This window comes from Chiloscyllium punctatum, chromosome 12 (assembly GCF_047496795.1).
Source record: "Chiloscyllium punctatum isolate Juve2018m chromosome 12, sChiPun1.3, whole genome shotgun sequence".
NCBI lineage: Eukaryota > Metazoa > Chordata > Chondrichthyes > Orectolobiformes > Hemiscylliidae > Chiloscyllium > Chiloscyllium punctatum.
In genome coordinates, this window is record NC_092750.1 from 94,088,626 (window position 1) to 94,103,249 (window position 14,624).

The 14,624-nt window shown below is 43.3% G+C and overlaps 1 protein-coding gene across 5 annotated transcripts in view; it reads right to left on the reverse strand.

The window, feature by feature from the left end:
• The window catches only part of LOC140483959 (nuclear receptor subfamily 2 group C member 2-like), a 223,988-nt gene that overhangs the window by 29,369 nt on the left and 179,995 nt on the right, over positions 1-14,624 (reverse strand). For 3 of the 5 annotated variants that reach the window (XM_072582824.1, XM_072582825.1, XM_072582827.1), the window contains one exon: positions 9,582-9,719. The exons of the other annotated variants lie outside the window; for them this stretch is intronic. In XM_072582824.1, coding sequence (XP_072438925.1) covers positions 9,582-9,719 — 138 coding nt within the window. The remainder of the gene's footprint in view (positions 1-9,581; positions 9,720-14,624) is intronic. 5 annotated transcript variants of the gene reach the window in all.

Genomic DNA, 14,624 nt, shown 5'->3' on the forward strand with positions numbered 1-14,624 from the left:
GGGAAAACTGATAGATGACATAATACAGGACACAGTAAATATACTGTATTAGAGAAAAATAAGTTAATACTAGACAGTTAATATGGATTTGTCAAGGGTAGGCCACGTCTGACAAATTTAATCATGTTTTTTGAAGAAGTGATACAGGTAGTGGATGGGTTTATTGTTATGGATTTGTATATTTGGACTTTCAGAAAGCATTTGATATGGTGCCACATAGCAGGCTGGTTAAAAAATTAGAAATTATTGGAAGCAATTCTGAGGGACAGAATTAATCTGCATTTGGATAGGAAGGGATTAATCAAGAACAGTCAGCACGGTCTTTTGGAGAGATGTCATGTCTGACCAATTTGATTGAATCTTTCAAAGGGATGATCAGGTATGTAGATAAGGGAAATACTTTTGATGACATTTACTTGGACTTCGGCAAGACTTTGATAAGGTCCTGCAGTGGAAACTAATAGCAAAGGTAAGAACTCATGGAATCCAAGGGAAGTTGGCTAATTGTATCCACAATTGGCTTAGTGGCAGGAAGCAGGCGGTGATGCTTGAGGGATATTTTGCTGAATGGAAATATGTGTTTGCATGGTCAGTATCGGGGCCATTGCTGTTTGTGGTAGATACAAATGATGACTTGAATATAGGAAGATTGATCAGTATGTTTGCAGATGAAAAAATATTGCAGACGGGTGATAAATGGTGAGGAAGATATCCTTAGATTACAGGAGGATATAGATGGACTGGTCAGATGGCAAATGGAATTCATTCCTGATAAGTGTGGGGTGGTGCACTTAGAATCAGAGAGTACAGCAAGTCTCTCCTACCAAAGCTACACAAAATCTACACCAGCCCTATCTTGCAGCACTCAGCCCATCGTCTTTAATGTTATGACATTCCATGTGACCACCCAAGCACTTTTTAAAGGTTGTGAGATTTCCAGCCTCAACTACTCTCCCTGCATTACTTACCCCCACCACCCTCTGTGAGAAAGTTTTCTTTAAGTCTCCACTAAACTTCCTGCCCTTCACCTTAAAATTATGCCCCATCACTATTGAACCTTTGACGAATGGGAACTTTCTATCTACCCTGTCCATGTCCTTCATAATCGAATACAACCTCTATGAGAGTCCCCTCCTCAACTTTCTCTGTTCCAAAGATATATTTGCGTAGGCTTGTGAGTTTCCATTATAAAGAGAGATTGTACAAACTGGGGCTGTTTTCCTTAGAGCAGTGGAGATTGAGAGGGGACATGTTTGAGATGTATAAAATTATGAGGGACATAGATATGGCAGACAGGAAGAAACGTTGGAGGGATCAATGCCCAGGGGCCAAAGATTTAAGGTAAAGACGGAAGGTTCAGAAGGGATGTGAGAAAAAACATTTTCATCTTGAGGGTGTGGGAATCTGGAACTCACTGAACATGAGGGTGGTAGAGACAGAAACCCTCAAAACATTGAAGAAGTATTTAGATGTGCACTTGTAAAGCCAAGGCATATAAGGCCATGGGCCAAGTGATGGAAAATCAGATTAGAATAGTTAGCTGGTTGTTTTTGACTGCTGCAGACTCAATAGGCCAAAGGGCCTTTATCTGTGCTGTAGACCTCTGACTCTTATAGATTGTAATATATTACCTAAGGAAAACATCTAATTCCTCTTTATAGCTGAATCATTCCAACCAAAGCAACATCTGATGAATCTCCTCTGCATCCCTCCAGTGCAATCATATCCTTCCTATCGTGCGGAGGCCAGTCTGCAAACAGTACTCTAGCTGTGGCCTCAATATTATCTTATGCTGTTCCATCACAACCTCCCTGCTCTTGTCTTCAATGCAAGTAACCCTTATGCCTTCTTAACCACTTTATCTATCTATCTATCCTGTTGTCTTCAATGATATATGGTCATACACACCAAGGTCCCAATGATCTACTGTACTTTCTAGGATTCTACCATTCAATGTGTATTTCCATATCATAGTTACGAGTATGTTCACCAAGCTGGGAAGGAGATTTATAGACATTTTGTCCCAAGTAGGTGACACCTTCACTGCTTTGGAGCTTCCTGTAAGGTGCTGCTGTACTGTGTCTTCTGGAATTTATCTTGTTCCATTCCTGCTGCTTCTGGTCACCAATTCTGGTTGGTTGTTGAGGGGGTGTTTGCTGATGGATTCCATGATGAGCACCATGCTTCTACATCCACAGACTCTATTAACAAACACATAGTCCTACATCTAATATACCAGCCACCACAACGACCAACCGGAATTGGAAGCAGCAGGTATGAAGCTAAGGATTCTGGGTAATCCAAGATGGAAGATGGGAAAAATTTCTGGCTGTAAGACCTGCTCATTCTTTTGAGGTACTTTAGGTGTTGGAGGTGATTTCCTCAAATTCCAGGGGCAGCAATTACTGTCTCATATGCTGTTGCATTGTTTTGGAACTTTGGGGAAAAAAAAGTGAAAGCAACAGCAGTTTTAAAAGGGAGAGGAGCAGACAAAGGAAGCACATGGTGAGGACAGTGCAGGAGAGAGAACCTGCACAGTCATCGCCTTTGGTGTTTGAATTCGTGTGTCGCTGGACATCGGAGTGCATCTGGGAAAATTAACAAACAGTGAAATTCACAACTAATCTTAGAGGAACTGTTGGGCAAAGTTCACAGCAGAGAATCAGATAAGTTAATTGTTGTTTTAAGTCTATCCAAGAGAAAGGCTGTATTAGTGAGTACAGTGGGTTCTTTTTTGATTATATGTTTTTGGAGCTAAGTCTCTTGATTAAACTTAAAATATAAGCCATAGCTATTAATTTAACCTGGGGCAGTGTTTGTGGAGAAATAAGACAGTGTTATTTTCTGGGTCTATAAATTGTGAAGGAGCAAAAATGGCCTTTGCAGTGATATGTACTTCTTGTCAGATGTGGGAGTTTAAAGAGAGTTTAAGGGTTATACTGTGGATTATATCTGCCATAAATGCTGTTGGATGCGAATCTTATCAGATCGAGTGGATTGGTTGGAGAGACAGAAAGAAGAGATGAGGAATTTGCAACAGCAACAGTATGTGATCGATGGCAGTTATAGGAAGCGGGGGCGGGGGGAGTCTCAGATAGAGTCACATAGATGGGTTAACTCCAGGAAAGGTAAGAGAGGTAGGCAGCTAGTGCAGGAGTCCTTTGTGGATATACCTAATTCAAACAGGTATGCTGTTTTGGAAAATGCAGAGGGTGATGGATTCTCAGGGGAACGGAGCATGAAAAGCCAAGTTTCTGGTATTGAGACTGGCTCTAATGCAACGAGGGGTACGTCGGCTTCCAAGAGATCAAGTGTGTTAGGGGATTCGATAGTCCGAGGTACAGACAGATGTTTCTGTGGCCAGCAGAGAAAAAGCAGAATGGTGTGTTGTTTCCCTGGTGCCAGGATCAAGATGTCTCAGAGAGGGTGCAGAATGTTCTCACAGGGGAGAGGGGCCAGCAGGAGGTCATTGCCCACATTGGAATGGAAAAGGTTGAGATTCTGAAGGGAGATTACAGAGAGTTAGCCAGAAATTTAAAAAGGAGGTCCTCATGGGTAGTAATATCTGGATTACTCTCAGTGCTACGAGCTAGTGAGGGCAGGAATAGGAGGATAGAGCAGATGAATGCATGGCTGAGGAGCTGGTGTATGGGAGAAGGATTCACATTTTTGGATCATTGGAATCTCTTTTGGGGTAGAAGTGACCTGAACAAGAAAAACGGATTGCATCTAAATTGGAAGGGGACTTGCAGGGAAATTTGCTAGAACTGCTTGGGAGGATTTAAACTAGTAAGGTGGGGGTGGTGGGTAGTGAGGAAAGAGATCAAACTGAGATGGGTACAGCTGAGAACTGTCAGGGCAGGCAGGGACAAGGTAGGACTAATAAATTAATGCAAGGGGCCTAACAGGGAAGGCAGATGAGTTCAGGGCATGGTTAGGAACATTGGACTGGGATATCGTAACAATTACAGAAACATGGCTCAGGGATGGGCAGGACTGGCAGCTTAATGTTCCAGGATACAAATGCTACAGGAAGGACAGAAAGGGAAGCAAGAGAGGAGGGGGAGTGGCATTTTGATAAGGGATAGGGATAAGGGATAAGCACATCTGTGCTGAGGGAGGATATTCCCGGAAAATACATCCAGGGAAGTTATTTGTGTGGAACTGAGAAACAAGAAAGGGATGATCACCTTATTGGGATTGTATTATAGAACCCCAATAGTCAGAGGGAAATTGAGAAACAAACTTATAAGGAGATCTCAGCTATCTGTAAGAATAATAGGGTGGTTATGGTTGGGGATTTTAACTTTCCAAACATCGACTGGGACTGTCATGGTGTTAAAGGTTTAGATGGAGAGGAATTTCTTAAGTGTGTACAAGACAATTTTCTGATTCAGTATGTGGATGTACCTACTAGAAAAGGTGCAAAACATGACCTATTCTTAGGCAATAAAACAGGGCAGGTGAATGAGGCAGGTGAGTGGGGGAGCACTTTGGGGCCAGCGACCATAATTCTATTCGTTTTAAAATAGTGATGGAAAAGGATAGACCAGATCTAAAAGTTGAAGTTCTAAATTGGAGAAAGGCCAATTTTGACGGTATTAGGCAAGAACTTTCAAAAGCTGATTGGAGGCAGATAAAGGTAGGTAAAGGGACGGCTGGAAAATGGGAAGCCTTCAGGAATGAGATAACAAAAATCCAGAGAAAATATATTCCTGTCAGGGTGAAAGGGAAGGCTGGTAGGTATAGGGAATGCTAGATGACTAAAGAAATTGAGGGTTTGGTTAAGAAAAAGAGGGAAGCATATGTCAGGTATAGACAGGATAGATCGAGTGAATCCTTAGAAGAGTATAAAGAAAGTAGGAGTATACTTAAGAGGGAAATCAGGAGGGCAAAACGGGGACATGAGATAGCTTTGGCAAATAGAATTAAGGAAAATCCAAAGGGTTTTTACAAATATATTAAGGACAAAAGGGTAACTAGGGAGAGAATAGAGCCCCTCAAAGATCAGCAAGGCAGCCTTTGTGTAGAGCCACAGAAAATGGGGGAAATACTAAATTAATATTTTGCATCAGTATTTACTGTGGAAAAGGATATGGAAGATATAGACTGTAGGGATATGGATGGTGACATCTTACAAAATGTCCAGATTACAGAGGAGGAAGTGCTGGATGTCTTGAAATGGTTAAAGGTGGATAAATCCCTAGGACCTGATCAGGTGTACACTAGAACTCTGTGGGAAGCTAGAGAAGTGGTTGCCGGGCCTCTTGCTGAGATATTTGTATCATCGATAATCACAGGTGAGGTGCCGGAAGACTGGAGGTTGGCTAACGTGGTACCACTGTTTGAGAAGGGCGGTAAAGACAAGCCAGGTAACTATAGACCGGTGAGCCTGACCTCGGTGGTGGGCAAGTTGTTGGAGGGAATCTTGAGGGAGAGGATGTACATGTATTTGGAAAGGCAAGGACTGATTAGGGATAGTCAACATAGCTTTGTGCGTGGGAAATCATGTCTCGCAAACTTGATTGAGTTTTTTGAAGAAGTAACAAAGAAGATTGATGAGGGCAGAACAGTATATGTGATCTGTATGGACTTCAGTAAGGCGTTCGACAAGGTTCCCCATGGAAGACTGATTAGCAAGGTTAGATCTCATGGAACACAGGGAGAACTAGCCATTTGGATACAGAACTGGCTCAAAGGTAGAAGACTGGCTCAAAGGTGGTGGTGGAGGGTTGTTTTTCAAACTGGAGGCCTGTGACCAGTGGAATGCCACAAGGATCGGTGCTGTGTATTCTACTTTTTGTCATTTACGTAAATGATTTGGATGTGAGCATAAGAGATACAGCTAGTAAGTTTGCAGACGACACCAAAATTGGAGGTGTAGTGGACAGCGAAGAGGGTTGCCTCAGATTACAACAGGATCTGGACCAGATGGGCCAAATGGCTGAGAAGTGGCAGATGGAGTTTAATTCAGATAAATGCGAGGTGCTGCCTTTTGGGAAAGCAAATCTTAGCAGGACTTATACACTTAATGGTAAGGTCATAGGGAATGTTGCTGAACAAAGAGACCTTGGAGTGCAGGTTTATAGCTCCTTGAAAGTGGAGTCGCAGGTAGATAGGATAGTGAAGAAGGCATTTGGTATGCTTTCCTTTACTGGTCAGAGTACTGAGTACAGGAGTTGGGAGATCATGTTGTACAGGACTTTGGTTAGGCCACTGTTGGAATATTGCATGCGATTCTGGTCTCCTTCCTATCGGAAAGATGTTGTGAAACTTGAAAGGGTTCAGAAAAGATTTACAAGGATGTTGCCAGGGTTGGAGGACTTGTGCTACAGGGAGAGGCAGAACAGGCTGGGGCTCTTTTCCCTGGAGCATCGGAGGCTGAGGGGTGACGTTATAGAGGTTTACAAAATTATGAGGGGCATGGGTAGGATAAATAGACAAAGTCTTTTTCCTGAGGTTGGGGAGTCCAGAACTAGAGGACATAGGTTTAGGGTGAGAGGGGAAAGATATAAAAGAGATCTAAGGGGCAACTTTTTCACACAGAGGGTGGTACAGGTGGAATGAGCTGCCAGAGGATGTGGTGGAGGCTGGATAGAACAATTGCAACATTTAAGAGGCATTTGGGGGATGGGTATATGAATAGGAAGGGTTTGGAGGGATATGGGCCGGGTGCTGGCAGGTGGGACTAGATTGGGTTGGGATATCTGGTCAGCATGGACAGGTTGGACCGAAGGGTCTGTTTCCGTGCTGTACATCTCTATGATTCTATGGCTGTAAATAACTTCCAGAAGACACAGTACAGCAGTGCTTTACAGGAGGCTCCAAAGCACTGAAGGTGCCACTTGAATAGAGGGTAAATCATCTGCAAATCACCTTCCCAGCTTAGCGAACATACTCACAACTACAGCAACTGGCATCCAAGCTACAAATCTTTGCACAAACCTTGTACCCCCATGTCATGTTAATCTCCCCTGCCCAAAATTCATCGCCTCACACTTTTCACTATTACATTCCAGTTTCCACTGTTCAGCCCATCTACCCAACTATTGCCCATAAACTAAAGCTTCTGTCTTCGCTATTTACCAGAACACCATAATTTGTCATATGCAAAAAATTCCTGATCAAACCTCCGACAGTAAGGTCTTGATCATTCATGTACACAGAAAATGGCAGGGAACCCAATACTGACCCCTGTGGTGAACCACTGGATACAGCTTGCAGTCACAAAAACATCCTTCTATCATCATCCTCTGTCTCCTGCTACTCAGGGAATTTTAGGTCCAATTTGCCAGATTCCCCTCGACCTCTCATGCTTTTGCCTTGCAAGGTCTTGTCAAAAACCTCACAAAATATATGTAGATCTATCCACTGCCTGGGTCTCATTAACATATCGAGTCCACTCCTTGAAAATCTCAATGAAATCATCACACCTGATCTTCCTCTGACAAAGCCCTGTTGATTAATTAATCCTTATCCTTCCCTCATCAAGTGAAGATTTTTCTGGTCCCTTACAAGATATTAGTTCAACCTACAGTTCCCTAGTACCACCATCTTGAACATCCACATTAGCTGCCAGATGCCATCCAGTTCTCTGGCATGTCTTGTGTCTCTACTATGTCTTGTGTCTGGTCAAGATTTGAAAATTAATGTTAGAGGCCCTGCAATCTTCTCTCTTGCCTCCCACATCAGCCCTGGATACATCTCATCTCAGCGTGAGGACTTCTCCAATTTTAAAGCCTCTTAAGTTGTTAACAATTGAGAGGGAGAAGCTATTATTTGTTTAAGCATATCACAAAACACTTCTGTGATTTCTAGAAATATATCATTCTTTACTAATATAAAGTACTCATTTAAAACCTCAGCTACATCTCTCAGCTCCACACAATTTGCCGCTTAGGTCCTTAACGGGCCCTACTCTCCCATATTATCCTCTTGTCCCTAACATACTTGTTATTATTTATATAAATGATTTGTATATGCGTATAGGAGGAATGGTTAGTAAGTTTACAGATGACGCCAAAATTGGTGGCGTAGTGAACGGTGAAGATGTTTATCTTAGAGTACAACAGATTTTGATCAGATGGGCTGAATGGCAGATGGAGTTTAATTTAGATAAACGTAAGGTGCTGTATTTTGGTAAGACAAACCAGAGAGAACTTATACACTTAATGTTCGGGTCCTGAGGAGTATTGCCGAGCAAAGAGACCTGAGGGTGCAGGTTCATAATTCCTTGAAGGTGGAGTCAAGGGTCGACAAGAATTTGGTTCACTGCCTTTACTGGTCAGTGCACTAAATATAGGAGTTAGGATGTCAATGGCTGCTAAAGCTACTTTTGGAATACTGCGTTCAATTCTGGTCTCCCTGCTATAGGGATGATGTTGTTAAATTTGAAAGGATGCAGAAAAGGTTTACAAAGATGGTGCTATTGTTGGAGTCAAGATTAGAGTGGTGCTGGAAAAGCACAGCAGGTCAGGCAACATCCGAGGAGCAGGAAAATCAAAAGCCCGAAATGTCGATTTCCCTGCTCCTCTGATGCTGCCTGACCTGCTGTGCTTTTCCAGCACCACTCTAATCTTGACTCTGATCTCCAGCATCTGCAGTTCCCACTTTCGCCTTGGAGGGTTTGAGCTATAGGGAGAGGCTGTATTTTCCCTGAAGCGTATGATGTTGAAGGGCGACCTTACAGAGGCTTATAAGATCATGAGGGCTTGGATAGGGGGAAGAGCCAAGCTCTTTCTCCCAATGGTAAAGGAGTCCAAAACTAGAGGGCATAGGTTTAAGGTGAGACAGGAAAGATATAAAAGGGACCTAAGGGGAAACCTTTTTCACAGAGTGTGGTGTGTGAATTGAATGAGCTGCCAGAGGAAGTGGTGGACGCTGGTACAATTGCAACATTTACAAAAGCATCTGGATGGGTACATAAATAGGAAGGGTTTGGAGAAATATGGGTGAAATGCTGGTAGATTAATTTAGGATATTTGGATGGCATGGAGTTGGACGATACTATACAGCTGTACAATTTCATGATTCTAAAACTTCTTTGAATTTTCCTTTAACTTATCCAGTAGTGTTTTTTCTTGTCAACCCCCTATCCCCACTCCCTACCCCACCCCCCACCTAACTTTCTTAATTTATTTTCAAGTAATCTTCTCTCCATATACCTCCAGGGCTTCTGGTGCTCTGAAGCCTTGGTATCTCCAATAAGCCTCCCGTTTTCTCCTTATCCAAACCTATACATTCCTGGATGGGGGACCCAGTGTAGTTTCTTGTCCCAGAAAAAAATGAGCAACATCCTCTGGATGTTTGTAATAAAGCTAGGTGAAGATCAAAGGCATCAGATAGCACCACAGCATAACAGCTCCAGCTGGTTAATAAGGTAGCACTCAGAGCAATCCTATCCAGAGCCATTGACCAGTGGAGATGCTAGTCTCCATTACTTGTCAGTTCGCCTGACAGATATTCTCAGCTGAGCTGCCATAGCGAAGAGGAGACAGTTAGGCCCACAAAATCAGAAACTAAAGTGACCAAGTCACTCTTGCATTACTCTTGGTTATATTTTAAGAATATGGAAGCCTTACCAGGACTGAAAAGAACGATAGCCTTGAGGTACGCATACTCGAACCTATCGATACCCAGCCTGGCCATGTGGTTACAGAACTCCTGCAGCTTCCAAATGTGTTCCATCACCACTTTCACTCTGTCTGCCGAAAGCTTGTCTGTCAAAAAAGAAACAGCTTTCAGGACTAAATCCAGTTATCTAACAGCTTACCACGATCGTGAGTTTAAAAACAGAAAATGCTGAAAATACTCAGCAGGTCTGGCAAAAAGAGAGGGATTTTTATGAGGGGGACAGGTTATCAGGAGATGGGAGAATTCTCAACTCTGCAGATATTTCTCTGTCGGGGAGGATCTGAGTTATGGGTTGGAAAGGAGTTGGCCAACCAGCTTGGCAGCTGGTGAGGTTGCCACAAGAGCGAGAGCTCCATTTATTGGAACATTGACCTGGGTGTAGTGGTGTATTTCCTATGTTTATATAAAAGTCAGGTCCTCAAACTCATAGCCCACATGCCCCTCCATTTATCTTGTAGTCAAAATGTCCACCATTTCTTTGCTTTTAAAATCATTATCATCAGTTATCAATGAGCTCTTATTGTCTGTGAACTTCTCTCAAATATAAATGTTGGAAATATTGTGTTGATTTTACTATCCCTCACAAGTTTCTTATCATACTCCCTTTTCACTGCTCTGATACGTTCATCGTCTCTTTCCTCATTTATCATCCATTGCTGTTTTTTTTTAGTAGGCACCTATATCCTCGTACAGAGGAATCTCAATTATCCAAATATCAACTATCCAAAAATCGGATTATCCAAAGGAGATCTCAAGGTCTCGACAGAAACATTACATCAAAGATGTGTTTCCAACAGTGACTGCGTCTTTTGTTTAGTGATTAAATAGGCACCGTCTCCAAATGACTAACCTCCCGCCCTCTCTCTCTCTCCCCACACTTTCCTTGGAGTTCTACAGAGGAGTGTACCCTAACCCCACCCCCCCACTTCCCCAGATAATCTCTCCAACATTGTCCTGTACAGGGAAAACGTGGAACCTGTCAAAAAGTTGTGTGTGGAGTTGTGGCTCTGTGTGTGTGTGTGTGTGTGTGTGTGTGTGTGTGTGTGTGTTTTATTTGGAGACTTACCCCACAGCAGCAGCAGCAGCAGCCTTATTGTTGGTGTCCAGTCTGGCCGTCCCAGAGTGAGGGCAGGGCAGTGCTGGACAGTGTTGGGGGGCGGAGGGAGCTGTTAGACAGTGTTGGGAGGCAGTGTTGGATGAAGTTGGGAGGCGGAGGATGGTGTTGGACGGGGCTGGGGGGGGCGTGGGTAGGGTTGGGGGGTTTGGACAGGGTTCTGGGAGCGGTGTTGGGGATGAGGGTTCGTGCGCTGTGTGCTGCTGCAGTCTCCTAAAGGGGGAGCAGACTTTATAAACTCCCAGCCCCAAAGGAAATTGATTGATTAACCAAACGAAATAGTGCCCACCAATCTCATTCAGATAATCGAGATTCCCCTGTATATTTTTTTTTAACAAATTTATGGCTGAACAGACTTGCTCAATTTACTATGAACAGACTGTGTCTGTTTGCACCCAAGTTAACCTTGCATTGATCTTTGTTGCTGTTTTACATTTCTTCCTATCAACCATTATGTTGAATTTGATTATATTGTGATCCTTTTGATTTACACAACCATGCAGCATTAGGTGGTCAACTAAACCTGATTTATTACTCAATCTGGTGTTGTAAAGACTATTACTTTTGTGCTTTTTGAAATGTAGACAAATAGGGAAGAACTGTTCTAAAACCGGTGTTTTGCAAGAGTTGCTGTACGTCTTGAAAAACAAAATAATCTGAATTGATGTTAAGCATCGTGTAAACAATTGCGTGACAAGCAGGAATTGAAGTGGTTACAGACAAACTGGAGATGAGAGATTCTGTATTCAGATGCAGCTGGGTGGCAACAAGAGGTTGATTGGGCTATGGATTAGTGGAGAAAGTGAGGACTGCAGATGCTGGAGATCAGAGCTGAAAATGTGTTGCTGGAAAAGCGCAGCAGGTCAGGCAGCATCCAAGGAGCAGGAGAATCGACGTTTCGGGCATGAGCCCTTCTTCCTCTGAAGAAGGGCTCATGCCCGAAACGTCGATTCTCCTGCTCCTTGGATGCTGCCTGACCTGCTGCGCTTTTTCAGCAACACATTTTCAGCTATGGATTAGTGACCAGCTATTGAAGAAAAAGGCTTTTTGCCTGCCAACAACCATGTATTAGTCAATGATAGGCTCTATGGGAATGAGACAGACTCGCGGTTGGTGTGTTGCCTCCCAGGTGCCGGGATTCATGATGTCTCTGACTGTGTTTTCCGGATCCTTGAGGAGGAGAGGGTGCAGCCCTAAGTCATGGTCCACATAGGCTCCAACTACATAGGTAGGAAGGCAGAAATTCAGGGAATTAGGATGGAAGCTTAATACTAGAACAGGGTTTGTTGCCCGTGCCACATGCTAGCAAGGCGAGGAATAGGAAAGAGAGCAGTTGAACACATCAATACAGGGATGGTGCAGGAGGGAGGCTTTTGGATTCCTAGATAATTGGGGCTCTTTCTGGGGGAGGCGGGACCTCTACAAACAGAATGGTCTTCACCTGAACCAGAGCGGTACCAATATCCTGGGGGAATAATTGCTAATGCTCTTTGGGTGGGTTTAAACTAATTCAGCAGGGGATTGGGAACCCAAATTGTAGTTCGAGTACACAGGAGGTTGAGAGTAGTTATGTCTGAAACAAGGTTTCAAGGTCACAAGAGGGCACTGGCTAGCAAGAAGTTAGTTTGAAGTGTATCTACTTCAACGCCAGGAGCATCCGGAATAAGGTGGGTGAACTTGTAGCATGGGTTTGTACCTGGGAATTTGATGTTGTGGTCATTTCGGAGACATGGATAGAGGAGGGACAGGAATGGTTGTCGCAGGTTCCAGGGTTAAGATGTTTCAGTATGAGCAGAGAAGATGGTAAAACAGGGGTTGGTGTGGTACTGTTAGTCAAGGACAGTATTATGGCAGCAGAAAGGACGTTTCAGGACTCATTAACTGAGGTAATTGGGGTTGAGGTTAGAAACAGGAGAGGAAAGGTCACCCTGTTGAGAGTTTTCTATAGGCCTCCAAATAGTTCCAGAGATGTTGAGGAAAGGATAGCAAAGATGATTCGTGATAGGAGCGAGAGTGACAGGGCAGTTGTTATGGGGACTTTAACTTTCCAAATATTGACTGGAAATACTACACTACTTTAGATGGTTCAGTTCTGGTACAACGAGTACAGGAGGGTTTCCTGACACAGTATGTAGACAGGCCAAGTTGAGTCAAGGCCACATTAGATTTGGTACTGGGTAATGAACCTGGCGAGGTTTTAGATTTGGAGGTAGGTAAGACTTTGGTGATAGTGACCACAATTCAATTAGGTTTACTTTTGTGATAGAAGGGATAGGTATATACCGCAGGGCACAAGTTACAGCTGGGGGAAAAGGCAAATACAATGCAATTAGGCAAGAATTAGGATGCATAGGATTGGGAAGGAAACTGCAGGGGATGGGCACAATTGAAATGTGGAGATTATTCAAGGGACAGCTACTGCGTGTCCTTGAAAAGCATGTACTGTCAGGCAGGGAGAATGTTGTCGAGCACAGGAGCCGTGGTTTACTAAGGAAGTTGAATTTCTTGTCAAGAGGAAAATGAAGGCTTATGTAAGGATGAGATGTGAAAGCTCAGTTAGGACACTTGAGAGTTACAAGTTAGTAAGTTACAGTTCAAGAAAGGGAGTAGACACAACCCTGGTAATTATAGACCAAGGAGCCTTATTCGGTTGTGGGTAAAGTGTTGGAAAAGGTCATAACTACATCAACTAGCCACAAAACGACATGACCTTCTCTCACTAGTATCCTTATCTACAGATAAGGAAGGACACCACTTCGACTGGGACAACATATCCATTCTAAGACAAGCCAAACAGAGACACGCACAAGAATTCCTGGAAGCATGGCATTCCGGAATTCTAATCAACAAACACACTGGCTTGGACCCCATTTACCACCCCCGATAAAAAGAACATGAAATGATGTCACCAACCCAAGGAAACCCAAACATATAAATAGAAAGCAGGAAACATCAGCAGTGCTTCATCTGGAGGCTCACTGAAGATGTTACATGGTAGGGTGACGAAACATTTGAAAATGAACCTTTCAGCTCAGCGAGAAAACCTACATCCAAAACTAGTGGTATACAGTAAGGTCCACTGCTGTTTGTCATTTTTATAAACGAGCTGGATAAGGGTATAGAAGGATGGGTTAGTAAATGTGCAGAAAATAGAAAGGTTGGTAGTGTTGTGGTTAGTGTAAAATGATGTTGTAGGTTACAGATGGATATAGATAAGCTGCAAAGCTGGGCAGAGAGGTGGCAAATGGAGTTTAATGAGGAAAAGTGAGGTGATTCACTTTGGAAGGAATAACAGGAAAGAAGAATACTGGGCTAATGGTAAGATTCTTAGTAGTGTAGATGAGCAGAGAGATCTTGGTGTCCAGGTACATATATCCCTGAAAGTTGCCAGCCAGGTTGATAGGGTTGTTAAGAAGGCATTCAGTGTGTTAGCTTTAATTAGTTTTGGAGCCAAGAGGTCAGCTATACAGAACTCTGGTGCGGCCGCACTTGGAGTATTGCAAACAGTTCTGGTCACCGCATTATAGGAAGGATGTGGAAGCTTTGGAAGGGTTTCCGAGAGGATTTACTAGGATGTTGCCTGGTATGAAGGGAAGGCCTTATAAGGAAAGGCTGAGGGACATGACACCGTTTTCATTGGAGAAAAGAAGATTGAGAGGTGACTTGAGACATATAAGATGATCAGAAGATTAGATAGGGTGGACAGTAAGAGCCTTTTTCCTCAGATGGTAATGGCTAGCATGAGGGGGCATAGCTTTTAACTGAGGGGTGATAGATGTAGAGGTAGTTTCTTTACTCAGTAGTAGGAGCATGGAATGCACTGCCTGCAATAGTAATAGACTCGCCAACTTTAGGGGCATTTAAATGGTCATTGGAT